Raw genomic sequence first — 26,033 nt, 5'->3', positions numbered from 1 at the left:
CACCTATGGTCATGAAGGATGGGTCATGACCGAAAGAACGAGATCGCGGATACAAGCGGCCGAGATGGGTTTTCTCCGCAGGGTGGCTGGCGTCTCCCTTAGGGATAAGGTGAGAAGTTCAGTCATCAGGGAGGGACTCGGAGTTGAACCGCTCCTCTGCGTCGAAAGGAGCCAGTTGAGGTGGTTCGGGTACCTAGAAAGGATGGGAGGAGACCGAGGGGTAGACCTAGGACCAGGTGGAGGGATTATATCTCTTCGCTGGCCTGGGAGCGCCTTGGGACCCCCAGTCAGAGCTGGTTGATGTGGCCAGGGAAAGGGACGTTTGGGGCTCTGCTAGAACTGCTACTGGGGAAGATGGATGGAAGTATTTAACAGGTCGTCTTCTTCAGGCATTTGTCGATAAAAGAAAAATGTGTATTTTAATCCAGATTATAAATCATGAAATCTGCTAATATGTTATGGATTTTATTAACTGGATATTGAATACACTCCATCAGACAGGAGGACGATATTCGTTTTAAGTAGGGCTGTCAGTCGATTAAAATAGTTAATCGCGATTAATCGCACATTTTTTATCTGTTCTAAATGTACCTTAGAGGAATATTTTTCAAGTTTTTAATACTCTTATCAACATATGAGTGGACAAATATGCTTTATGCTAATGTTTGTTATCATTTGAACAATGACAAATATTCTCATGAATATTAAACACAACAACCTGTGTGTGTGTGTGTGTGTGTGTGTGTGTGTGTGTGTGTGTGTGTGTGTGTGTGTGTGTGTGTGTGTGTGTGTGTGTGTGTGTGTGTGTGTGTGTGTGTGTGTGTGTGTGTGTGTGTGTGTGTGTGTGTGTGTGTGTGTGTGTGTGTGTGTGTGTGTGTGTGTGTGTGTGTGTGTGTGTGTGTGTGGTGTGTGTGTGTGTGTGTGTGTGTGTGTGTGTGTGTGTGTGTGTGTGTGTGTGTGTGTGTTCGTTGGAGCTATGTGCAACTCAAGGCATATGCTCGAACGGGAGCTGCCTGGACGCTGCAATCATGTTGCGCACTATCCGTGCTGAGTGTGCTGACTTTTCGTACAATGTCCCACTGTCTGGCTTCCTGCATAAAGTCAAGTGCTCGGCGCAGTTGTGGCGAAATGTCGCTCCTCTGTTTTCATTGAAACAGCTCCTTAGATCCGTTAGCGCAGCTAGCTAGCACCAGATGCTAACAACAACAATGCACGTAAGGTCTCTCTCTCGCTCGCTCGTGCCACACATACACACACCCTCCCGGTCCTCCAGATGGCCAGTCGGTGCCTGCCGGTGAGCGTGGAAGTGTGGTCTGCCACAAACGGGCGGCAGGAGCGGGGCTGTCAGCATCAGCTTGTAGATGGTATTTTAAACTCTATGCGCTCTGAAACTACGGGGCGGCCGAGGAAAAAAATACACATGCGTTAATCGCGTTAAAATAATTAGTGGCGTTAATTTTTTTTTGCGTTATTAACGCGTTAACTTGACAGCCCTAATTTTAAGACATTCTCAAACTCCTCTCAGTCGTTTAGTTACTCAATTAGTGAATCATCAAAAAGCAAACACTCCCCTTCAGTTCTGAAATCAAAAACGTAATCAAACAGCGATGACACCGACACACATTTCACTTTTTGGTCAAACGCCCCTTTTTCTTTTTTTATCGACAGATAATTAAAGGAGAATTAAAATAAAACTGACTTTAAGTTAGCAGAAAATAAGTAAATGGTGAATAATAGAAACGTGATATGTTCTGGGTTTCACGGATTGATTTCCTGGTTATTTATGTGAGAAAACCTTTTGAAATGGGACTTTTCATAACACAATATTTCATTTCCCACCATTTTAATTAATAAACAAGTCCTTACATAAGATTTCCATTGAAAATAGTTGAATTCTATATCGGTTCATTTAAATATTTCAATTAATTCATTGTCTTGTAATCATATTGGACCTTTTGGTGTCTCACAGACCCTTGTCAATTAACTACGGGGGTCCCTCAGGGCTCTGTTCTTCGTCCCCTCCTCTTCTCCCTGTACACAAACTCGCTCGGATCAGTCATTAGCCCGCATGGTTTTTCTTACCACTGCTACGCTGACGACACCCAATTAATTCTGTCCGTTCCCCGCTCAGAGACCCAGGTCGTCGCACGCATCTCTGCTTGTCTAGCTGACATCTCTCAGTGGATGTCTGCTCACCACCTCAAGCTCAACCTTGACAAGACTGAGCTGCTCTTCCTCCCGGGAAAAGATTGTCCCACTCTTGACCTAACAATCAACATCGGCACCTCAGTTGTTTCCCCGACTCAGACTGCAAGGAATCTGGGTGTGACCCTAGATAACAACCTGTCCTTCACTGCAAACATCGCTGCTACAACCCGTTGCTGCAGATACACGCTTTACAACATCAGGAAGATACGTCCCCAGCTGACTCAGAAAGCGACTCAGGTTCTGGTCCAGGCTCTCGTCATCTCACGCCTAGACTACTGCAACTCCCTCCTGGCTGGTCTACCTGCATGTGCCATCCGACCTCTGCAGCTCATCCAGAATGCAGCGGCTCGTCTGGTCTTCAACCTTCCTAAATTCTCCCACACCACTCCGCTCCTCCGCTCCCTTCACTGGCTTCCGGTAACTGCTAGAATCCACTTCAAGACACTGGTACTTGCTTACCGTGCTGCGAATGGATCTGGCCCTTCCTACATCCAGGACATGGTTAAACCGTACACCCCAGCGCGTGCACTACGCTCTGCATCAGCCAAACGACTCGTTGCGCCCTCGCTGCGAGGGGGACCCAAATTCCCATCGGCGAAAACACGTGGGTTTGCTATCCTGGCTCCAAGATGGTGGAATGAGCTCCCCATTGACATCAGGACGGCAGATAGCTTGCACATCTTCTGGCGCAGACTGAAAACTTATCTCTTTCGACTCCACTTCGAGCGATAGATTTATTAACGAAGCACTTTTATACTAATAAAGGACTGGCTTACCTAAAGCCAGTTGAGTAGCACTTGAAATGTTTGGCTCTATGAAACCTGATGTACTTATATGATTCTGTTTTCTTCAAGGTTGTGTCTTCCTGGTCGAATGTACTTATTGTAAGTCGCTTTGGATAAAAGCGTCAGCTAAATGCAATGTAATGTAATACATTATTACACATAAGTAAATAAAAGTTACTCAACTTTGGAAGACCTCTGGACGCTCCTTCAAATCTGACCACACATATACAGCTCCTTTTTAAAGATGACCTGGAGCAGTGAGGGATTCTTTGTTCTCTTAATGTTAAAGCTGAGAAGACGTGGACTGATGATTTCCCACTGATTAACAGCAGAACTTGTTTAAATCACACTTCTGATTGTGCACTTGCTGAACGCTAGGGTCTAGGGATGCATTTATATAAACAAAATGACAGAGATGGTCAGCTAGCTCACATATTGTGTAACAGTAAAGTACAGGGTATAAGCAGGAATCCTGAAGTCAAATGTAAAAGCTTTTAAGACCTTTTTTAAGACCCTTTCCATACATTTTAAAACCTCATCGCCACTTTGAGTTTTAACCGGTTCCCTTGGCGACACACTTTACCTCACATTGACCAGTCAATACGACTGCCCTTCCTCCTTATCTTCCAACAGGGGCGGACTGGTGCTACAAATCCCCTGGTGCTAGTAGGCTTGTTTGAGACGCGTTGCGGCTCGCCTCGAAAGTAGACGAGAATAGCCGATCGCAGATCGGGGGAGGTCTCAAAAAGCTCGCCTAAAGTCGGACAGCTCGGAGTCCATGCTCGGAGTCGGCTTCGTCTTCTTCTTCTTCTCTCGGTTTTTTTGGCGGATTGCAAACAACTTTAAGGTGCATACCGCCACCTCCGGAGTCGGCTTGACTCGGTTTGCATTTATAAAGAATGCACACATGTGTTTAATCGTTAATGTCAGATATGTACTAAGTAAATACATTTGTTCCTGCTCCAGATTAGATTCAACTTTATTGTTATTGCACATATTACAGGTACTGAGACAACGAAATTCAGTTTAGCTTCTAACCAGGTGCAACAAGCAGTAAAGTGAAAAGTAATGTACACAATCTACAGAATAACATATAGAATGAATTGAATGATGAATAAACAGTGAGGGGTATGAATACACTAGATATACACAGCAGCCTGAGAGCAGTATGAACAGTGTGTATGAATATGCTAAGATATATAAAGTATGAAACGGTAAGCAGTGCAAGTATAGTATAAAATATATGGATATTAATTTCATGATGATAAATATTGTGGAACAATGATGAAAAATGTGAATGGATGTGGCGACGTAAAACTGACACAAAACAACAACATTTTGCCGAGCCAATTGGAGAGTTTCATCAGCAGCACGTGGTAAAAACCACCAATGAGCGCTCAGCTCGAGATACCAGCGAGTCGTTTCCCATCAAGCATTTCGCTTCCGCAGCCCGTGGAGAGGAACTGCGCCGCCTCGCCGCACCGCGCCTCGCCGCGCCTCGCTCTCAAGGCTGCGGGCGTCTTTGTCCCGCGAGATTTCAACGTCTCATGTAGGCGGGCCTCCAGAGCAAGTCGGACAAAATGACTAACCATCATGCAACGCACGAGCAAGACGTTGATCGAAATTGCGCAGGTCTGCGCAGGTCTTGCTTGTCTCAAACAAGCCTAGTGACTTATCCGACCGGCCCACATCGTCCGACCAGCTCACTTCAGTACCGGCCCATCGGGATTAGTACCGAACTGTCTTCCAACCATTTGGACGCAGTTTTGCATTTCCCCATAACGATGTTGTTTAACAACCGGCGTAAACGGACCTTCGCGCGCTATCAAGCAGTGCCAGTGAGCGCGCGATGTCCTGTTCAGATGACGTCAAACCCAACGGGATGCCATCAATAAACTACACAGAATCACACTACACACCTACGCCATGACTACATTCAGGCAGACTGTAGAACACAACCTCTTTGGACCATTTATATACTTATTGAAAACAAGCTACAAAATGTAATACCTTGGAAAATGCCGTTTAATACATTTTCGCTAAATTGATTTATCAACTTGTAATACTTTTTAAGACCCCGCGGACACCCTGAAGTAAGATTCACTCCAACAGACGTTTTCACAGCTCCTCTAATAAAGATCACTTTACAAACTTGGTAGGTAACCCCAGCTTTTTATTTTTCACAGCGACATGTAGACAGAGAGCCAAACACACACTCAGTGCCTCAGACAGTTTTTCATTCAAAAATAAAAGACAGTTAGATTTGTTTCCACATGATTCCTCTCGCAGGTCAGCGAGTGCAGTGAGAAGAGGGAGCTAAACAGCTGTATGCTTGCAGTTACTCACTTAAATACAAATAGTATAAGAAGAGCAGAAAGTGTTTGTTTTGGAAGATGACCTCTTACAATAGCGTTGTTGTGTCCATGGTTGCAAAAAGATGTGAAACAAAGATGGTATTGACTACATTGAGTATAAACTACTAAACGTTTTAACGGAACAAAAGGTGCTGAAAGACGGCAGCAACACCGAGCTGTGTTGAATAAGAACTGTAGTGAGTTTACTAAACCCTTTTATAATTATCTCCTCGGGTCATTCCCATCTCCCCGGAGAAACGGGAAGTTTGTTATCATTAAAAATCAAAACACCCTAAACACACAGTCCCAAACCAACAACAAAATTAATGGTTAAATAATATAATCTTAGAATAATTGAGCAGGGGAAGAGTTTGCAGTTTGGCGCAGTCCGTCTGGTTTTAAGACTGGATGGGGGGGGGGGGGGGGGGGGGGGAGGTTTTTTTTTGGAATCAGCCCGCCTCTGGAAACCGGCGCCCTCGAGGTAGAGGTGAAGGAAGGAGGCGGCGTTCCTCTTTCTGTGTGTGTGTGTGTGTGTGTGTGTGTGTTCGTTTGTTCTCTTTGTATGGGTGCAGGATCAGTCCAGCTCGATGGGGCTGCTGTCCTCCTGCGCCTCCTCCGCTCCGTCCTCCTCCTCCCCCGACCCCATCAGGCTGTTCAGCAGGTTTCCTGAGGACCAATCACAGCGAGCGTCAGTCTGTGCATATCATACTGCTTCTTGTAGAGATTTGTATTTCTAAAAATAGGTTTGAATATCAATATATTTTTGTATATGTAAGGTGTATATCAGTATGTAGTGTCTCTACTTTAAAGAGTCCTCTCCTGCTGATGTTCAGGTGTATATCAGTATGTAGTGTCTCCACTTTAAAGAGTCCTCTCCTGCTGATGTTCAGGTGTATATCAGTATGTAGTGTCTCTACTTTAAAGAGTCCTCTCCTGCTGATGTTCAGGTGTATATCAGTATGTAGTGTCTCTACTTTAAAGAGTCCTCTCCTGCTGATGTTCAGGTGTATATCAGTATGTAGTGTCTCTACTTTAAAGAGTCCTCTCCTGCTGATGTTCAGGTGTATATCAGTATGTAGTGTCTCTACTTTAAAGAGTCCTCTCATGCTGATGTTCAGGTGTATATCAGTATGTAGTGTCTCTACTTTAAAGAGTCCTCTCCTGCTGATGTTCAGCTGTATATCAGTATGTAGTGTCTCTACTTTAAAGAGTCCTCTCTTGCTGATGTTCAGGTGTATATCAGTATGTAGTGTCTCTACTTTAAAGAGTCCTCTCCTGCTGATGTTCAGGTGTATATCAGTATGTAGTGTCTCTACTTTAAAGAGTCCTCTCCTGCTGATGTTCAGGTGTATATCAGTATGTAGTGTCTCTACTTTAAAGAGTCCTCTCCTGCTGATGTTCAGGTGTATATCAGTACGTAGTGTCTCTACTTTAAAGAGTCCTCTCCTGCTGATGTTCAGGTGTATATCAGTATGTAGTGTCTCTACTTTAAAGAGTCCTCTCCTGCTGATGTTCAGGTGCATATCAGTATGTAGTGTCTCTACTTTAAAGAGTCCTCTCCTGCTGATGTTCAGGTGTATATCAGTATGTAGTGTCTCTACTTTAAAGAATCCTCTCCTGCTGATGTTCAGGTGTATATCAGTATGTAGTGTCTCTACTTTAAAGAGTCCTCTCCTGCTGATGTTCAGGTGCATATCAGTATGTAGTGTCTCTACTTTAAAGAGTCCTCTCCAGCTGATGTTCAGGTGTATATCAGTATGTAGTGTCTCTACTTTAAAGAGTCCTCTCCTGCTGATGTTCAGGTGTATATCAGTATGTAGTGTCTCTACTTTAAAGAGTCCTCTCCTGCTGATGTTCAGATGTATATCAGTATGTAGTGTCTCTACTTTAAAGAGTCCTCTCCTGCTGATGTTCAGGTGTATATCAGTATGTAGTGTCTCTACTTTAAAGAGTCCTCTCCTGCTGATGTTCAGGTGTATATCAGTATGTAGTGTCTCTACTTTAAAGAGTCCTCTCATGCTGATGTTCAGGTGTATATCAGTATGTAGTGTCTCTACTTTAAAGAGTCCTCTCCAGCTGATGTTCAGGTGTATATCAGTATGTAGTGTCTCTACTTTAAAGAGTCCTCTCCTGCTGATGTTCAGGTGTATATCAGTGTGTAGTGTCTCTACTTTAAAGAGTCCTCTCCTGCTGATGTTCAGGTGTATGTCAGTATGTAGTGTCTCTACTTTAAAGAGTCCTCTCCTGCTGATGTTCAGGTGTATATCAGTATGTAGTGTCTCTACTTTAAAGAGTCCTCTCCTGCTGATGTTCAGGTGTATATCAGTATGTAGTGTCTCTACTTTAAAGAGTCCTCTCATGCTGATGTTCAGGTGTATATCAGTATGTAGTGTCTCTACTTTAAAGAGTCCTCTCCTGCTGATGTTCAGGTGTATATCAGTATGTAGTGTCTCTACTTTAAAGAGTCCTCTCCTGCTGATGTTCAGGTGTATATCAGTACGTAGTGTCTCTACTTTAAAGAGTCCTCTCCTGCTGATGTTCAGGTGTATATCAGTATGTAGTGTCTCTACTTTAAAGAGTCCTCTCCTGCTGATGTTCAGGTGTATATCAGTATGTAGTGTCTCTACTTTAAAGAGTCCTCTCCTGCTGATGTTCAGGTGCATATCAGTATGTAGTGTCTCTACTTTAAAGAGTCCTCTCCTGCTGATGTTCAGGTGTATATCAGTATGTAGTGTCTCTACTTTAAAGAGTCCTCTCCTGCTGATGTTCAGGTGTATATCAGTATGTAGTGTCTCTACTTTAAAGAGTCCTCTCCTGCTGATGTTCAGGTGCATATCAGTATGTAGTGTCTCTACTTTAAAGAGTCCTCTCCAGCTGATGTTCAGGTGTATATCAGTATGTAGTGTCTCTACTTTAAAGAGTCCTCTCCTGCTGATGTTCAGGTGTATATCAGTATGTAGTGTCTCTACTTTAAAGAGTCCTCTCCTGCTGATGTTCAGATGTATATCAGTATGTAGTGTCTCTACTTTAAAGAGTCCTCTCCTGCTGATGTTCAGGTGTATATCAGTATGTAGTGTCTCTACTTTAAAGAGTCCTCTCCTGCTGATGTTCAGGTGTATATCAGTATGTAGTGTCTCTACTTTAAAGAGTCCTCTCATGCTGATGTTCAGGTGTATATCAGTATGTAGTGTCTCTACTTTAAAGAGTCCTCTCCTGCTGATGTTCAGGTGTATATCAGTATGTAGTGTCTCTACTTTAAAGAGTCCTCTCATGCTGATGTTCAGGTGTATATCAGTATGTAGTGTCTCTACTTTAAAGAGTCCTCTCCTGCTGATGTTCAGCTGTATATCAGTATGTAGTGTCTCTACTTTAAAGAGTCCTCTCTTGCTGATGTTCAGGTGTATATCAGTATGTAGCGTCCTCTACTTTAAAGAGTCCTCTCCTGCTGATGTTCAGGTGCATATCAGTATGTAGTGTCTCTACTTTAAAGAGTCCTCTCCTGCTGATGTTCAGGTGTATATCAGTATGTAGTGTCTCTACTTTAAAGAGTCCTCTCCTGCTGATGTTCAGGTGTATATCAGTATGTAGTGTCTCTACTTTAAAGAGTCCTCTCCTGCTGATGTTCAGGTGCATATCAGTATGTAGTGTCTCTACTTTAAAGAGTCCTCTCCTGCTGATGTTCAGGTGTATATCAGTATGTAGTGTCTCTACTTTAAAGAGTCCTCTCCTGCTGATGTTCAGGTGTATATCAGTATGTAGTGTCTCTACTTTAAAGAGTCCTCTCCTGCTGATGTTCAGGTGTATATCAGTAAGTAGTGTCTCTACTTTAAAGAGTCCTCTCCTGCTGATGTTCAGGTGTATATCAGTATGTAGTGTCTCTACTTTAAAGAGTCCTCTCCTGCTGATGTTCAGGTGTATATCAGTATGTAGTGTCTCTACTTTAAAGAGTCCTCTCCTGCTGATGTTCAGGTGTATATCAGTATGTAGTGTCTCTACTTTAAAGAGTCCTCTCCTGCTGATGTTCAGGTGTATATCAGTATGTAGTGTCTCTACTTTAAAGAGTCCTCTCCTGCTGATGTTCAGGTGTATATCAGTATGTAGTGTCTCTACTTTAAAGAGTCCTCTCCTGCTGATGTTCAGGTGTATATCAGTATGTAGTGTCTCTACTTTAAAGAGTCCTCTCCTGCTTATGTTCAGGTGTATATCAGTATGTAGTGTCTCTACTTTAAAGAGTCCTCTCCTGCTGATGTTCAGGTGTATATCAGTATGTAGTGTCTCTACTTTAAAGAGTCCTCTCCTGCTGATGTTCAGGTGTATATCAGTATGTAGTGTCTCTACTTTAAAGAGTCCTCTCCTGCTGATGTTCAGGTGTATATCAGTATGTAGTGTCTCTACTTTAAAGAGTCCTCTCCTGCTGATGTTCAGGTGTATATCAGTATGTAGTGTCTCTACTTTAAAGAGTCCTCTCCTGCTGATGTTCAGGTGTATATCAGTATGTAGTGTCTCTACTTTAAAGAGTCCTCTCCTGCTGATGTTCAGGTGTATATCAGTATGTAGTGTCTCTACTGTGACATGTCTCCAGGCTTTAATTTTCAAAAAGCACTTTATTTTTCTGATTGGTTAGCTGGCCGGCTCTGTTGCGATTGGTCGACCACTTAGAGATGTCTCACCCTATAGCCTATCACGTACAATGTGTTGGAGCGTGTTTAGTTTGGTGGAACAGGAATACTTGAATTCAGATAATGTACTATTTAATAACTGAAATTCTTCCTCTCTTGACACAGTTTATTTATGAGACTCGGATTTAAGGTCGGGTGTGGCCGCCTGGGAAAAGCCTATCGCTGGTACTGAGATGACAGGAACTTGTGTGTAAATAATCCCAAACATTTGCTTTAAAGTGTTGGTTTTCCACTCACCTAGCAGTCCTCCGTATGATGGGGACTGTTTGGGAGGAACGCCAAAGAAAACCTGTCCTATTCTGTCGAGATACTGAGGAGCCATCAGAGATCCAGAGGGAGAGGAGCAGAGGGACAGGTTGTGAGTCAAACAAAAAGCAGCCGAACACATATTATCCAAGCATCACACACATACATATATTTAGGGATATTTAAGATATGATTTAGAGCAGGGTTTTCAAAGTGTGGGAAGGTGAGCCTCCCCTCAGAGAACAGCCACGCCCCCCCTCCCAATTAGTATTGCTATTATTATTGTTGTTGTTGTTGCTATAATGCAGGTATTCAATTGCATTTCAAAGAGGTCTAGGAAGAGAAGATGTCATTAAATGCTCTGTTTTCTCCGTCTCCTTTCTCTTTTTTGAGCACGCCATTTGAAGTTACTCCGACTGTTTCTCTCTTCTCGTCTCGTCTCTGTGTTTGAATCTACCGTGCTGACTCACTGACTGCATCCATTTGATTGGCTAAGTAGCGTCACCTCCTTAAAACATTAAACAACATATTTTTATCTTTTAAACATTTTCAACATGGTGGATAAATCCTCGCTCCCGGCAACACACTGAACGTCAACTTTGCCTCCTTATTACACTCAGCCCTACTTTAGTGGGAACAATGAGTCTGCGTCTGTGATGCGCACAGGCGGGTGATGCGGGGATGCAATGTAGACGGGAATAAACGCAGATCCTCCTCCGGCTGCAGCCTTGACCCGTACTTGCTTTTCATCAAAGTAAGAATTATTTAAATAAAGGGCGTTGCCGGCCGTCAGCGAACCGAGCCGGCCGTCCGTCCGTCAACGCCTCGCTGACGACCCGCTTGTTCTCACGCTGCGCCTCCCCTGAAGCTCTCCGCCTCACACTTCGAAAACCGCTGATTTAGAGTATGAAACAAGTGAGCGTCAACACTCACCTCATTATACATGGGGTCCCTCTTCAGGGAAGGTTGATATTGCTCACATAACACTGTGAAAACTGTTAATTTACCCCTGAAGAAACAAAGAGAACAAGCCATATTATACAATGCATTATTACCCTCAAGACACAAACAATTTACTGCTCTTAAAAAGTAGTCTATAGCTCAAGGTGGGTTGGTTTTGATGATTTTAATGCCACCTTAGATTCATTTTAAGGCCAACTTTAAACAAGACGTAAGAAAAAAGACTACATTTATGATGCCAAATGCTTCCTGCTCAAAATACACTGCGCCTCATATACATACACTTCCACTGCCTGCTTCCACTTTCAGACATGTTTTTTAAATTAAATGTGCACTTCCCTTATAATTCTGACCGTTAAGGCAAGAGGCATTTGTTAAATTATTCAAAATAATAAATAAAATAAAGATGTGACCAATTTGCTTTCTGTGATTTAAAATTGCAATATTAAGTTTTTAAAAAAGATTAATAAAATCTCTTTGAAGACTTTTGAAATATTGATTGAATACATTTTAACACCAGGAATATAAATATACACACACACACACACTCTTTGAAGACTTTTGAAATATTGATTGAAGACATTTTAACACCAGCGATGAATTGTTGCATTTTAATAAATCCAATAAGGTTTTTTTAAGGATCTGCAGGAACCACGCCTTGCTTTGTTGAGATGAATGCTGCAGGAGGAAGTCAGCTAATGCTATCTTAATTAGCTTATAACATGCCCAGAGCTCACTGCTGAGGAATCTGCACACATGTACAACAGAGTAAGAGTAATGGTACATGGAATTGAGTAAATTAAATATATCTAAGTGTGAATGCAACACATAGGACTCACCCATCCACTGCCAGCAGCAGAAACCAGATAAAGTTTAGTAGGGGCTGGACGAAGGGAGGGCCCTTCTCTATGGACGGGTGTTTCTCTGTGTATGTGCTGAACACCACGGAAGCACCACTTTTGTTCTTTAAGCAGAGGAACCTGCAGCGAGGAGGATCACAGGAGACGGGGATAGAAAAGGGAGGGAGAGGGAAGATTAAGGGAGAGAAAATGATTCAGAAAGCGGGACACGGAGGAAGAGGAACAGAGATAGAGATCAAACGCTTTACAGAAAATGCTGACCGACAGAAATGGACACAGACTGGAGGAGGATGCATCAACAATACTACTTTCTCCACAAACAGAATCCAAATTCCACTTTTGATAGTAAGGATTATTCCTGCACTCATTTCGAATACACAGTCTTTTTGTTTGACTAAATGGTCAAGGCTTTAGCTTTTAAAAGGTCCCCTATTATACCGTTTGTCATCAATATATCACAGCTCTCAGATATATACAGAACCTGTCTCTGATTGGCTGAAACACCAAACAGATCATTGCAGCATTACCCATAATCCCCTCTGTTTCAGCCCTGTTTCAAAAAAGTGCTGATTCTCCGTCTGTTACTTTAGAGGAAAATAAGGAGCCCCTCCCCACGCCCCCCTGAGAGAGATTTGGTTACAAAGAACTCAATGGTGCTCTAGGAGGAGATTCAGGTGATAAGGGGGGGGGGGGGGGGGGGGGGGGGGGGGGGGGGGGGGGGGGGTTACCTTGGTTGCTGATTGGCTAATGGTTACACAAGCCAACACATCGTTATGACATCATAAAGTGGCCAAAATCTGATCAGCTCATTTTCAGACAGGTTTTTATAGAAATGGATCAAAAAGAGAGAGAATCTTTGTTCCTGAAACTTTCAGGGTCTCTTTTCACTGAGGGGACACATGTTGATGTAGAAGAGACATGAAGAAGAGGGGACACATGTTGATGTAGAAGAGACATGAAGAAGAGGGGACACATGTTGATGTAGAAGAGACATGCAGAAGAGGGGACACATGTTGATGTAGAAGAGACATGAAGAAGAGGGGACACATGTTGATGTAGAAGAGACATGAAGAAGAGGGGACACATGTTGATGTAGAAGAGACATGAAGAAGAGGGGACACATGTTGATGTAGAAGAGACATGAAGAAGAGGGGACACATGTTGATGTAGAAGAGACATGAAGAAGAGGAGACACATGTTGATGTAGAAGAGACATGAAGAAGAGGGGACACATGTTGATGTAGAAGAGACATGAAGAAGAGGGGACACATGTTGATGTAGAAGAGACATGAAGAAGAGGGGACACATGTTGATGTAGAAGAGACATGAAGAAGAGGGGACACATGTTGATGTAGAAGAGACATGAAGAAGAGAGGACACATGTTGATGTAGAAGAGACATGAAGAAGAGGGGACACATGTTGATGTAGAAGAGACATGAAGAAGAGGGGACACATGTTGATGTAGAAGAGACATGCAGAAGAGGGGACACATGTTGATGTAGAAGAGACATGAAGAAGAGGGGACACATGTTGATGTAGAAGAGACATGAAGAAGAGGGGACACATGTTGATGTAGAAGAGACATGAAGAAGAGGGGACACATGTTGATGTAGAAGAGACATGAAGAAGAGGGGACACGTGTTGATGTAGAAGAGACATGAAGAAGAGGGGACACATGTTGATGTAGAAGAGACATGAAGAAGAGGGGACACATGTTGATGTAGAAGAGACATGCAGAAGAGGGGACACATGTTGATGTAGAAGAGACATGAAGAAGAGGGGACACATGTTGATGTAGAAGAGACATGAAGAAGAGGGGACACATGTTGATGTAAAAGAGACATGAAGAAGAGGGGACACATGTTGATGTAGAAGAGACATGAAGAAGAGGGGACACGTGTTGATGTAGAAGAGACATGAAGAAGAGGGGACACGTGTTGATGTAGAAGAGACATGAAGAAGAGGGGACACATGTTGATATAGAAGAGACATGAAGAAGCGGGGACACATGTTGATGTAGAAGAGACATGAAGAAGAGGGGACACATGTTGATGTAGGAGAGACATGAAGAAGCGGGGACACATGTTGATGTAGAAGAGACATGAAGAAGAGGGGACACATGTTGATGTAGAAGAGACATGAAGAAGAGGGGACACATGTTGATGTAGAAGAGACATGAAGAAGAGGGGACACATGTTGATGTAGAAAGAGACATGAAGAAGAGGGGACACATGTTGATGTAGAAGAGACATGAAGAAGAGGGGACACATGCTGATGTAGAAGAGACATGAAGAAGAGGGGACACATGTTGATGTAGAAGAGACATGAAGAAGAGGGGACACATGTTGATGTAGAAGAGACGTGAAGAAGAGGGGACACATGTTGATGTAGAAGAGACATGAAGAAGAAGATTTTGCACAATAGGTGACCTTTAAAATACAAGAATACAAAGTAAGGGATATTGTAGTTTCACTCACTGTAGGACGGCCTGCGCCACAAACATGTCGACCTCGCTGCGGAAGCCTCGTGACGCTGAATACTCGACCAGCATCTGTGCGCAGCCCTCACCGTCAGTCGAGTGCAGGAAGTGGTAACGAGACTCACTGTAGTTTTGTTCTGAAGAAACAAAGTTATTACATATTTAAACTGATTCCCTTTGAATGGTGCTGAGTTATGAGCAGCACAAACACCCCGGTCTTTTCAAATGCTACATAGCTTGTGAGCAAACAGTCAGATGGTAATTTGGGAGGAAGTTGGGACACGTGTGCTGTGATTCATTTGTCATCGACACATCAGTCATCCATATTCTTTTTTTAATGAAGTAGGAAATAATTACAATTTACATGTGAACTTGTTCTAAAAGTGACGCATTTCTCTTCAAATAAGTGCTGTGTGGTGGATCTTATAAAAGCCGATGTGAAGCTTGGTTTATTTAGATTTTAAAAAGTAATTGATACAAATGAATCACCTTAACCCTTAGAGGCATAAGTGGGTCTTTTTTGACCCGGTGAGGTGGTTTTATTGAAGTATCTTTGTAATTACATTTTTTTATCATTTCATATTCCAGCTATTCCTCAAAAAACATGTTTTGGATATCATGCCATTCACATTTTAAATTTAAATAAATTGTAGTTTTTGTATTTCTACCCCAAGCTTCCATAAGTGGGTCAAAAATGACCCGCATGCATTTCCTATGGGAACCTTTAATTCCTATCACCTGTTGCTGTCAGGAATACATTCACTGTGGACCACACAGACGACATCACAAGTGACACCTCTCAGGAAGATTATTTTACACAGCAAGATCTGATACCTGTCAGTATGATAATAATAATACATTATATTTGTATAGGGCTTTTCAAGGACTCAACATCGCTTTACAATATAAGGGAAGGTTAGGGTGGGGGGGTATAGGACTATCAAACTTGATGGCATGGATTGATGGGGGGGGGGGGGGCTATGAGTAGACAAGAGGAGAAGAGATGAGTTTTGAAAAGGGACAGGAATACTGTGAGGGTCTCAGAATAGCGGAGATCTTTGCCTCGATATGTTAAAAATGTTTTTTTTCAAAATGTAAACAATTTTTCTAAAATTATAAATAGTGAAACATTTAATATAAAATATTTCTAATGTGAACCAAAATATAATACAAGTTTTTTTTTTAACCAAAATGACAAAAATGGCATAAAAACACATTATTCTAATACAGGTCCTTTTTGACCCACTTATGGAAGAGTGTAGGGTTCAGTCACTCGGGCATCTAAGGGTTAAACAAATGTGGCGGTAGATTGACTGTTTGATTGGGTTAGCTTTAGTCAACTTGCGGCCTACAGTATATAGACTTTTTGCACTACTTTTTATTTTATCATATATGTTGCATCGTTGGAGGAGCTCAGGTCAGAAGAATTTCATTGCCATTTCTACACTGTAGCTTTGTGCATATGACGATAAAAACCTTCTTTGAATCTATTGTATACCATTTAGTTCAAAATGTATTCTGACTTGTGTCAAACATGAGTTATAACCCTGTACACTGGGTCAAGTTGCTGATCCATAGGTTACCTTTCCACAGGGTGACAGCCAGCAGCTGGTGTAGTTTTGGGTGTCCCAGTTTGCCGGGCCCTCCTGTGGACCATTTCAAGGCTCTGGACACAAACGCTACCCTCTCCGGAGAGTTCGGCTCCATCCGGCTGAACAGCTTCGCCAGGCATTCTGCTCAACACACACATAACAAAAATCTCACCGTAAACATCTCGAAGCAAAGGGATTATTTTAGGTGTATTTGAAATCTTTTTTAAAAGTTCAAGGCTGCCACTTACCTAATAGTTCATCTTCAACTTTTACCTCAGATTTCTCAAACACCTCGAGCACCAGCATGGAGAGGTCTGCTGCGCTGTTTTGCTGGAGAAACACAAGTAAGGGCATCTTTAATTCCACATTTGACAAAGAATTTAATAACGTTTGCACAAGAGCCAGTGTGTGGCAGCGTTTCCGCCAGGGGGTGTCTTGCCGTCCAAAAAATAAATAATTAGAGAGTAGATCGAGAGTTTTTATCGCTTGAAATGACGAAAAGGAAAAAGGACAAGGACATCCCTCTGTTGGAGGGGCAAAGGAGTCTGGTGGGATTCTTTTCGCCGCCAGCAAAGCGTGTTCCTGTGACGGAAGGTGTACTGCCGGCGAGCCTTGACGGGGGGGTCTAGTGGAGCACGCGCGTGAACTGCGAGCGCCGGAGCCTCGCAGCGGCGAAACTGAGGCTCCGTGGTAAACTGTGGTAACATGAAGAGCCGTTTGGGAGCCGAAAGAGTCGGCTCTTCTTAGTGAGCCGAGCCAAATGATCCGGCTCACTAAAAAGAGCCGGAATTCCCATCACTAATACGTAAAGAGATAGTATCTATAAAGGACAGCTCAATTCAAAATTCAAGTCACGTGACGTCACCCCTCCCTCTCTCGGGATGGACGCCCTCTCAGTCCCGGGCTGCAGTCGAATAGTCCATTTAGCTTAGGAACCTTCCTAACCGAGTGAAATGACCCGGAAGTCCCTCAGTGGCAGCCATGATAAGTGCCGTTCCAATTCTCTAGAATGAAAGGAAAGGAGGTTTCAAACTTCCTTTATAACCTCCTTTAGCTTAGGAACCACTGGACCTCCCTAACCGAAAGGAGAGGAGAAAATGCTGCCCCACAATGCATTGCAGCCGCAGCATTTGCCGTCACACAACAGTCGGCCGTTCACGGAAACAACCGATTATGACGGAGAAATGATATCATGAACGTTACGGTGCTTATTAAGCATTTTAAAACGTATGTGGTAAGTTGCCAAAGTGCTTTGTTTTGAACGTTCATCAGTATTATAATCCAAAAGAGAAATATGAACGTTAGTTTTTACTGAAATGATCAAATAAAGTCAACATCTCACAGTCTTTACTGAGCTGTGTGGGGTTTGTTCAACTTTTAAAAGATGTTTGAATGGTGATATACACAGTGATAGATGTTAAGGACTAACGTTTATAATAAATACATCTGTATTTATTTTAAGATCTTTTCATAGTTCATACAATCATACGTATTGGGATCATTTGTATTAATGTGGACCGGAGGGAGAGGGTGACGAGCAGAAGCTTCACTTTTTTATTTCAATTCCAACTTTGGTCCTGAAGAATATGTTTCTCTGTTGTCCACGTTCATAAAGCATAAAGCAACAGCGTCAGAGCACGGTGCAGAGTCTCTAGATGAGTCCCTCGTTCTTATTAAACATCCATGTTGTAGTCCGCTGTATAGAGAACTATAGTTTCCATAGTTTCCCCACAGCAGCAGCAGACGCACACAATGACGTCCGCTGGCGCATCATAAACACATCGGAAAGTGAAAGTGCAGTCGGATTCTCTAAAGTACCGCAGTCTCTTCTCCTAAGTCCTTTTGAATTCTCCTATCCACTATCCCTTAACCCCGTGACGTTTCACTCAGAGGTCAAGGAATAGGAGATAGGGTTAGACGTTAGGAGCTGATTTTTAAACTATCCGAACACAACCCTGGTCTGGCGGAAACACTGGTGTGTGGCATTAGTGCGATGGGTCTCCAAACAAACTCTAAAGTGTCACCAGTAATAATCTGATATGCCTACTCTGGTATTAAAGTCAAACTAAAGTAGATAGTAAAAACAGTGGCCCAACGAACTTTGAAACATAACATTTTCATCAACCTATCAGGGGGCGTGTCCACGAACATGGGCACACTAATCTAACACTTGAAACAGGTTGAAACAAACCTGTTGTGGCCGGCTAATTGAATGTAACATCTAAATGTACCTGGTTATGGCTGAAGAAGAGTAGAGCTCCATTGTACATCAGCTCCCTGGCCTCAGCATGTTTTGCCTGTGACATGTACCTGATGAAGGGAAAGCACAACAAGCTGATATTATCTTACAACTGCTTTTCGAAACAGTCACACGCTTAGTTTGCATCACTCAAGAACTTTCCCGCATGGGGTGAAAGATAAGACCCATGCTGTGGGTTTAGCTTGAGGGACAAAACATGGTGTCATTGTGAACTTTGCAAATAAGTACAACAACAACTTGTTGGGCCAATTGAAGCATTTTTTTTTTTTTAGACGAACCAGCTTAAATTTAGGAGATGATTTACAGGAGATAATATTGCAATTGTAAGTGTTGGTCAAGGGAAGGACAATGACCAGCAGAAGGGAACACCCTCACTATTTGATATGGCGAGGGATATGTTTGGATTGAATTTAATTCGGAACAGATCACCTTATTTAGTTTACTATGCTCCAGGTATATATCAGTTTGGCAGCATTACTTATACATTTATTACGACAAACTGCTATGTTTCTATACATATATGTGCATGTGTGAATGTTCTTTAATTAATGGAAATAGGCAGACACTGGGTTTTGATCCTACGTGTCCAGCTGTCATGAGATCGTAATAAGATAAGATACATAGACTTTTTCAGCCCATCAGAATGTTAGGCATTGCACATAATTAAAAAAAAAGTAGAAAATAAACCAACAAAAACATCTCAAAATAGAAAATAAAACAGAACTGATATTTAAAATATATATAAGTTGACCGTAAATGAAACAAATGTATTCTGAGACAGAACATGCATTTCAGCTTATATTTTTAAAATGTATTATGCTAGTTTTTATCTTATATGTTTGTCTGTATGTATCGTTTCTTAATATTAAGGTGTGGAGAGCTGAACGTAAAGTAATTCACTGTTCTGTGAAACTGCCCAATTATACTTTATATATATGACAATAAATATATTGAATAAGTAGCTGTACAGAATAAATACATTAGGTAAACAGTAGAAAAAAACATGTTTTTAAATGGTCTTTTAATCTATATTTTAATATCGTTTTTGTATAGGTTTTTTTTTTAGCGTATTGGTTTTGCCTTCCTTTATTTTACCGAGAGGGATCATGCTTTTATAATATTGTGGTTTATTTTTATAAAGATGTATGGGTAGCACCTCTTAGCTCAGACTGCGGTGGTGCATAAGGTGGCTAAATGGCTACATGCTAACGCAGCTGGACAGCCTAAATAAGAAAACCACAACGGTTATGTTGTCTTAATGTACATGTAAAGTATGTTTTCTAATAACCCAAACACACAGAACTTCTGACTGTCTTGTTTTAGCAGTCTAGCTAACTCGGTTTTGGCCATGTATGTGTTGCTAAAACACGTAGCTAGCTCGCTAACTAGCATTCCCATTTTGTGGATTTTTGATTGACAGCACAGCTTGTCCACACAAACAGTCGGTCCAACGAGAGTGGGTGGGTCCGCGGTGGGATTCAACCAATCACGAACCGACAGGCGCACCAGCAAGGTTGACAGTGGAAGGATCTGGAACAGGCAGGCCCTGAAAAGCCAACTGACAGTTACAACTGCACATACAAAACGTAAGTCTTACCTAAAAAATAAAGTCCTGTACATCTGGTGTGCTTCATAGTAATCCCCCTTTTCTACGCTGGCTCTCAGTTTTCCTTCCACCCTCTGTACTCCTCCACGGTTTCTGGCACTGGAGCCCCGCAGAGACTCCGGCTCCGACATCGCTGCAAATGTTGACAGTGTGGGGAAGCGGAAAAGCCTTTAATAAAACGGACCCTCCTCGCTTTCCGTAGCCGGCGTGCTGTGGTTATTTGTGGTCGGGAAATAGTGAACACCAAAAATAACAAACTGATAATTAAAAATACAAACTTAGAAAAAGTACAACTCCAGGATAGAATCATTTATACTTCAAAGGTGGTAGTATAGATGCATTTGTTTGTACAGTTTTTTTTTTTTTTTAGGGAAAGGTCATATTCATTAAAAGACATGTTTACCAAGAATTAAAACAATGAATAAAAATGCAATCAAAAATAATTGTGTACTTAACACCTTTGTTTTCCTTTGTTGTATTACATTATATGTCTACCCAGGGGCGGATCTACGGGGGGCAAGGGGGGGCAGCTGCCCCCCACTGTAGAGCCTTTCCCCCCAGCTGCCCCCCTAACTTTTGTTTCCCTAAAACTGTACTAAAACAAACCTACACTATTTCCACAAGCTTCTCAAGCAACAAAACAAGCATTACATTAGTTAAAAGTGAATCATTTTAAATATCATTTTAGGCCCGTTAAAAACGCAGCTACGGCCCTGCATTAAACTGCGGAGCGGCGTTAACACAGACCGCGGTTCACACCGCTGCAGAGAGGGAGCGAGCTGTCCCAGCACCTATGGATCAGCTTCCCCTGGGAGTATTTCCCTTTTGTTTTGTTTTTACTAAGGACGAGAGCTTGAAACTAAATATTAATAAAACGCTGCCGTTTGAATCGATAGCGTTTAACAGACGGGCGCTATTTGGGGCGTTACGTTACAAAATACTACGCACACAGCGTTAGCTGGGAGATCGATCACTTTGCTAAACTACGCGGTAGCCTACTATTAAATCCACGTAAACTACACATCACAGCAATGAGGCCAGATCAATGAAACCAGGATACTGTGGTGACACGTTATTGGACATAATTCACCTTGCTTATTGTGTTGCCACACGGACCCTTTATTGGGGAACACCTGTAGCTTTAGCTGCCATTCCTGCTAGCTCATCAGGCAGAGCAGTGCATGTGTTAACCTCTCTGAAAGTAATGGATAATAAAGATTGGAACTCCATTCTTAATACACCGCCTCCGACTCTCTTTTCACGGCACTACACTGGTGACCCTGACTTTTCCGAGAAAGTTTCCGGAAAATTAACGAACATGGCTGAGCGCGATGTTTTCATAAAGCTGCCGGAATTCTGGGAGCACGCCGCGGAGGCATGGTTCGCACACGTGGAGGCACATTTCGCCTGCCGACAGGTCCGTGACGGGGACCTAAAATACTACCATGTGGTAGCAGCGCTGGGGAGCTCCACGTCGTCCAGGTTGGTGGGATTCATCGCAGCCCCCCCACATCATGGCAAATATGAGGCGATTAAGGCCCTTCTCCTTAAAGGGATAGTGGAAATGGAACCTCAAATAGTTTCGTTTTAACTTATATACAAGCATAATTACGTACCAAAACAATCACACCTGATTAAAAAAATATAATAATTGCCTTACGCATGTTAGAAGCACTTTATTGCAGCTTCCCCGAAGTTTTTTAGAAACGAAATGTTCGACTCAGCCAAACCGGAAGTGACGAAAACTCAGGAAGACGATACGATAACAAACTATGGCGTCTATGCAGAATGAACGTGGAAGGGCAAATATACCAGACAAAGAAGAAGGATTGTACGAGGTATCCAGTGATGATAGCGAGTCAGAAACATCCTCTCGGCTTTCCTACGAAAATGTCGTTTTAGGAACTGAATCTGAATCCGGTTCAGTAAGCGACGATGGTGAGAATATTGAGCCAGACGATGGACCATTACGTCCTTATTTGTTCGAGCCCGAGGTGATGGTTCACGGCATGGGCAATGGCGAGGATGACCAGGACCAGGCGCCAGATGATGCACCCCTACGCACAAATAATCTTGACTGGTAGGTCCCTAAGCATAGCTCACGCATCTTAAGATCACCTGTAGCCTTTACAAATATTAATCATTGTTAACCAGTTAAGCCCGAAGGTCCCCCCAGTGGACCCCTCCCACAGTTTTTTTTCTCTCACATGTCTCAGGGCTTCTTAACATTTATGAAACTATTAATGTTTCATACCCTTTTAAAGGTAAGAAACTCCGCTAACTGACAATAAGAACAATTGTTAGCTAGAAAAAAACACAAGAGTAATACCAAGCCTTTGAATTAGCATTGAGCGAAACAATGCTAACTAATGCTAACGCTTTTTTACACACAACACACGGTGGAAATGCCCTTATTACTATCTTAACTGCACAAACAAGATATACGATTTAAAGCTGAGACTCCACACATGTAATGTCATCACTGTAAGACCTCGGATTCCTGGAGCTATCAGCCAGAAAAGAGAAAGTAAACAACATCCGGTTCCAAAAATATTACAATAATTACGTCTTACCTTTTTTGATTTGTGATCAAAAGTTGTGTTCAACGGAATAAAAACGCATCTCAAGGTTAATCCAATGTCGTTGTGTCACGTAGATTTTTTTACTGATAATCAATCATCATATTTATGGCAATATACTTGGTATAAAGTATTGCCGTCTTACAGTCTTATAGTATTACCTATAGTGAACATTTCTGAACAAATTTCACCCACTGACGACGAATGGCTGGGTTTCTTGGAAACGCATGAGTCGATACGCCATTCTCTGCATTTGCTGTCGCACTACAGCCATACAAAACACATCTATTCACCATAATAAAGGTCGGCTATTCACATGCAAATGCTATTGAATGTCCGCCATTGTTTGTGCCCGTCTTCCTCTGCTCTCGTCAGCATCCGAAGATTCCCGACGATTCCCGAAGTATTTCGTTTCATTGAGAGGGCGCAGTAAAATTGAAAATAAAATGAAACTAGGCGCATGAAATAAAAAAAAATTGTTTATTATGCTTATTTTTAATACAAATACATAAGTTAAACCCAAAATTCGCGGATTTCCACTATCCCTTTAAGACATTTAGCTTATCTGCTAAGGAGAGGGCCCGCCAGATACTTGACATTCAAGGCCTAGGAGACAGCAAGCCATCCCAGCTAATGGAGAAAATGCTAAATCTGCTAGGGGGGGAAGATCCCCGGATTTTATTCACGGAGATTTTCCTGCGCCACTTGCCTCCCCGGGTACAGACGGCGCTGGCCAACACGCCTGTCACGGAGCCCCGTGCTTTGGCTGAGGAAGCGGATTGTTTTTTCCTGGCTACGCAACAGCCCGGGGCAGAGACGTTAGCCGCGACGCTCAGCGGCCCACCGGCAGTCAAGAAAGCGTGGCGGAGGCCGGACACGGCTGTGGCTAGCCGGCGTGGAGACGCCGGAGAGTGCGTTTACCACGCACGTTTCGGGACAAGGGCGAAGAGATGCATCGCTCCGTGCAGCTACAAACCCCCGGGAAACGGAGGGGCCGGCGCTCAGTAGTGGCTCAGAGCGTCGGCGGCACGTGCAGGCTCCTCTTCGTCAGCGACAGCGTTTCGGGGAGCTTGTTTCTGTGTGACACGGGCGTCGAGTGAAGACGTCGCCCGTGGGGGGCACGGACCGCGATTGACGACGGCTAACGGCAGTCCCATTCGCACGTACGGCGTGAGGCCTATGTGTTTGTGCATCGGAGGACAGCGTTTCAGCTGGGATTTTGTGACAGTGGACATTTCTTTTCCCCTCCTCGGAGCGGATTTTTTGTGTGCTCATGGACTCTTAGTGGACGTTAAGAATAGGCGTTTGGTTGATGCCTTAACGTTTTCTTCCCTCGTGTGCACACTTGGCAGCAGCGTACGAGCTGTCAGGCTCGCTGTCAAGTGCAGACACGTTTCTCAGACTGTTGGCCGAGTTTCCAGACCTGTCGCTACCCACCTTCTCTGCGCTTACCACTAAGCATGGCGTGGAACACCACGTCACTACCGGGGGGCCTCCTGTCTATGCCAGGGCCCGGCGGTTGAACCCTTCTAAGCTGGCTGTAGCGAGGGCGGAGTTCGCAGCCTGGGCATTGTCCGCCGCTCCGACAGTCCTTGGGCTTCCCCCCTGCACGTCGTTCCCAAATCGAACGGCGGGTTCCGCCCGTGAGGGGATTACCGCCGACTCAACGACGCCACTACGCCTGAAAAGTCCCGAAAAGTCCTGAATGTGCAGCACCGGATAGCGATCCGGTGCCGCACATTCAGGACTTTTCGGCGCATCTGGCCGGTACGGGGGTGTTTTCCAAGGTGGACCTGGTGCGTGGATACCACCAGGTGCCCATGCACCCCCTGGACATTCCCAAGACAGCAGTGATAACGCCTTTTGGACTTTTTGAGTTCCTGCGGATGCCTTTTGGACTCAAGAATGCCGCTCAGACGTTCCAGCGCCTGATGGATTCGGTGCTGCTGGGACCTGCCGTTTGTGTTTGTTTACCTCGATGACATACTCGTCACCAGCGCTTCAGTGCAGGAGCACCTGTCCCACCTCCGAGCCCTTTTCACAACGGCTCAACGAACACGGATTAATCATCAATCCTGCAAAGTGCCAGTTCGGGGTGTCGGACATCGATTTCCTGGGGCACCGCGTCACCAAGGGCGGTGCGACAACCTCTGCCAGCCGAAGGTGGAGGCTGTTGCGGCGTTTCCTCGCCCCGCTCACAGCCCGGTCGCTCCGTGAGTTTCTGGGGATGGTGACTTTCTACCACCGTTTCATCGCCCGGGCCGCACACATCATGCGGCCGCTGTATGAAGCGTTGAAAGGCAAGACCCCCGTCCAGGAGATCGACTGGACAGCAGAGGCGGACGGCGCTTTTGCTGAGGTCAAGACCGCGTTGGCTCAGGCGGCTTTGCTGGCACACCCATCATCTACGGCTCCCATCTCCATCACCACGGACGCGTCAGACTACGCGCTCGGCGCAGTGCACGAGCAGTGGGTGGAGGGCGCTTGGCAGCCGCTCGCCTTTTTCAGCCGCCAGCTGACGCCTAGAGAACGCAAATACAGCGCCTTTGACCGGGAGCTCCTCTGACTTTATTTGGCCGTGCGGCACTTCCGTTTCATGCTGGAAGGCCGTGAATTTACGGCGTTTGTCGACCACAAGCCGCTCACCTTCGCCATGTCAAAAGTGGCGGAGCCTTGGTCGGCACGTCAGCAGCGGCAGCTGTCCTACATATCGGAGTTCACTACGGACATTAAGCACGTGGCTGGCAAGTCGAACCTGGTTGCTGATTGCCTCTCCAGGGTCGTCATCGGTGCCGTCCAGTTGGGCCTGGACTATACTCGCATGGCGGCAGACCAGGTCACAGATCCCGGCGTCCAGGCCCTGAAGGTGGAGAGCGCGGGGCTGCGCTTGGAGGACGTGGTGTTCGGCGACGCGGGCATTACTCTCCTGTGTGACGTCTCTACGGGCCTGGCGCGGCCTGTCGTCCCTGCCAGCTGGAGGCGTCCTGTGTTCGAGGCTGTGCACGGCCTGTCACACCCCGGCGTTAAACCTTCGGTGCGTTTGGTAGCGGCGAAGTTCGTTTGGCAAGGACTGAAAAGGGACGTGAGGACTTGGGCCAGGGAGTGCGTGGCTTGTCAACGCGCTAAGGTGCACCGCCACACGAAGGCCCCGTTGGAGCGTTTCCTGGTGCCTGAGAGGAGGTTTGATCACGTCAACATTGACCTGGTTGGTCCGTTGCCTTCCTCTCAGGGGTTTTCCTACCTCCTCACCATGGTGGACAGAACGACCCGTTGGCCGGAGGCGGTTCCGCTCGTTTCGACATCAGCCGCAGACGTTGCCCGGGCCTTCATTGCAACGTGGGTGTGTCGTTTTGGCACCCCGTCAGACATTTCCTCAGACAGGGGCTCTCAGTTCACGTCCGAGCTCTGGAACGCTGTGGCAGGC

At 44.3% G+C, this 26,033-nt stretch overlaps 1 protein-coding gene across 2 annotated transcripts; it reads right to left on the bottom strand.

Moving 5' to 3' along the window:
* Nucleotides 1-726: 726 nt before the first annotated feature.
* get4 (guided entry of tail-anchored proteins factor 4) lies at nt 727-20,208 on the bottom strand. 2 transcript variants are annotated; one of them, XM_034241278.1, is made up of 10 exons: nt 20,022-20,208; nt 18,396-18,474; nt 16,413-16,494; nt 16,156-16,305; nt 14,571-14,709; nt 12,072-12,212; nt 11,206-11,281; nt 10,264-10,336; nt 5,874-6,013; nt 727-743 (listed from the first exon to the last, which is right to left on the bottom strand). In XM_034241278.1, exons 1-9 carry the CDS (start codon nt 20,159-20,161, stop codon nt 5,922-5,924), a joined length of 972 nt encoding a protein of 323 aa, XP_034097169.1. In that variant the 5' UTR covers nt 20,162-20,208; the 3' UTR covers nt 727-743; nt 5,874-5,921. The 2 variants fall into 2 exon arrangements, with proteins under 2 accessions (XP_034097169.1, XP_034097162.1); XM_034241271.1 differs by lacking the exon at nt 727-743 and having other exon boundaries at nt 5,149-6,013.
* Between the last annotated feature and the right edge of the window lie 5,825 nt (nt 20,209-26,033).

The sequence above is a fragment of the Gymnodraco acuticeps genome, unplaced genomic scaffold (assembly GCF_902827175.1).
Source record: "Gymnodraco acuticeps unplaced genomic scaffold, fGymAcu1.1, whole genome shotgun sequence".
Classification (NCBI taxonomy): domain Eukaryota; kingdom Metazoa; phylum Chordata; class Actinopteri; order Perciformes; family Bathydraconidae; genus Gymnodraco; species Gymnodraco acuticeps.
This window is presented reverse-complemented; position numbering and strand designations above follow the sequence as displayed.

What these genes read in the sequence shown, in the direction of transcription:
- get4 (XM_034241278.1), bottom strand. Translation starts at nt 20,161, where the DNA reads ATGTCGGAGCCGGAGTCTCTGCGGGGCTCCAGTGCCAGAAACCGTGGA. An exon ending in TACAGGACTTTATTTTTTAG is followed by an intron (nt 18,475 to 20,021) that starts GTAAGACTTACG and finishes TCCCTTCATCAG; the next exon opens with GTACATGTCACAGGCAAAAC. An exon ending in TCTTCTTCAGCCATAACCAG is followed by an intron (nt 16,495 to 18,395) that starts GTACATTTAGAT and finishes GTGTTTCTCCAG; the next exon opens with CAAAACAGCGCAGCAGACCT.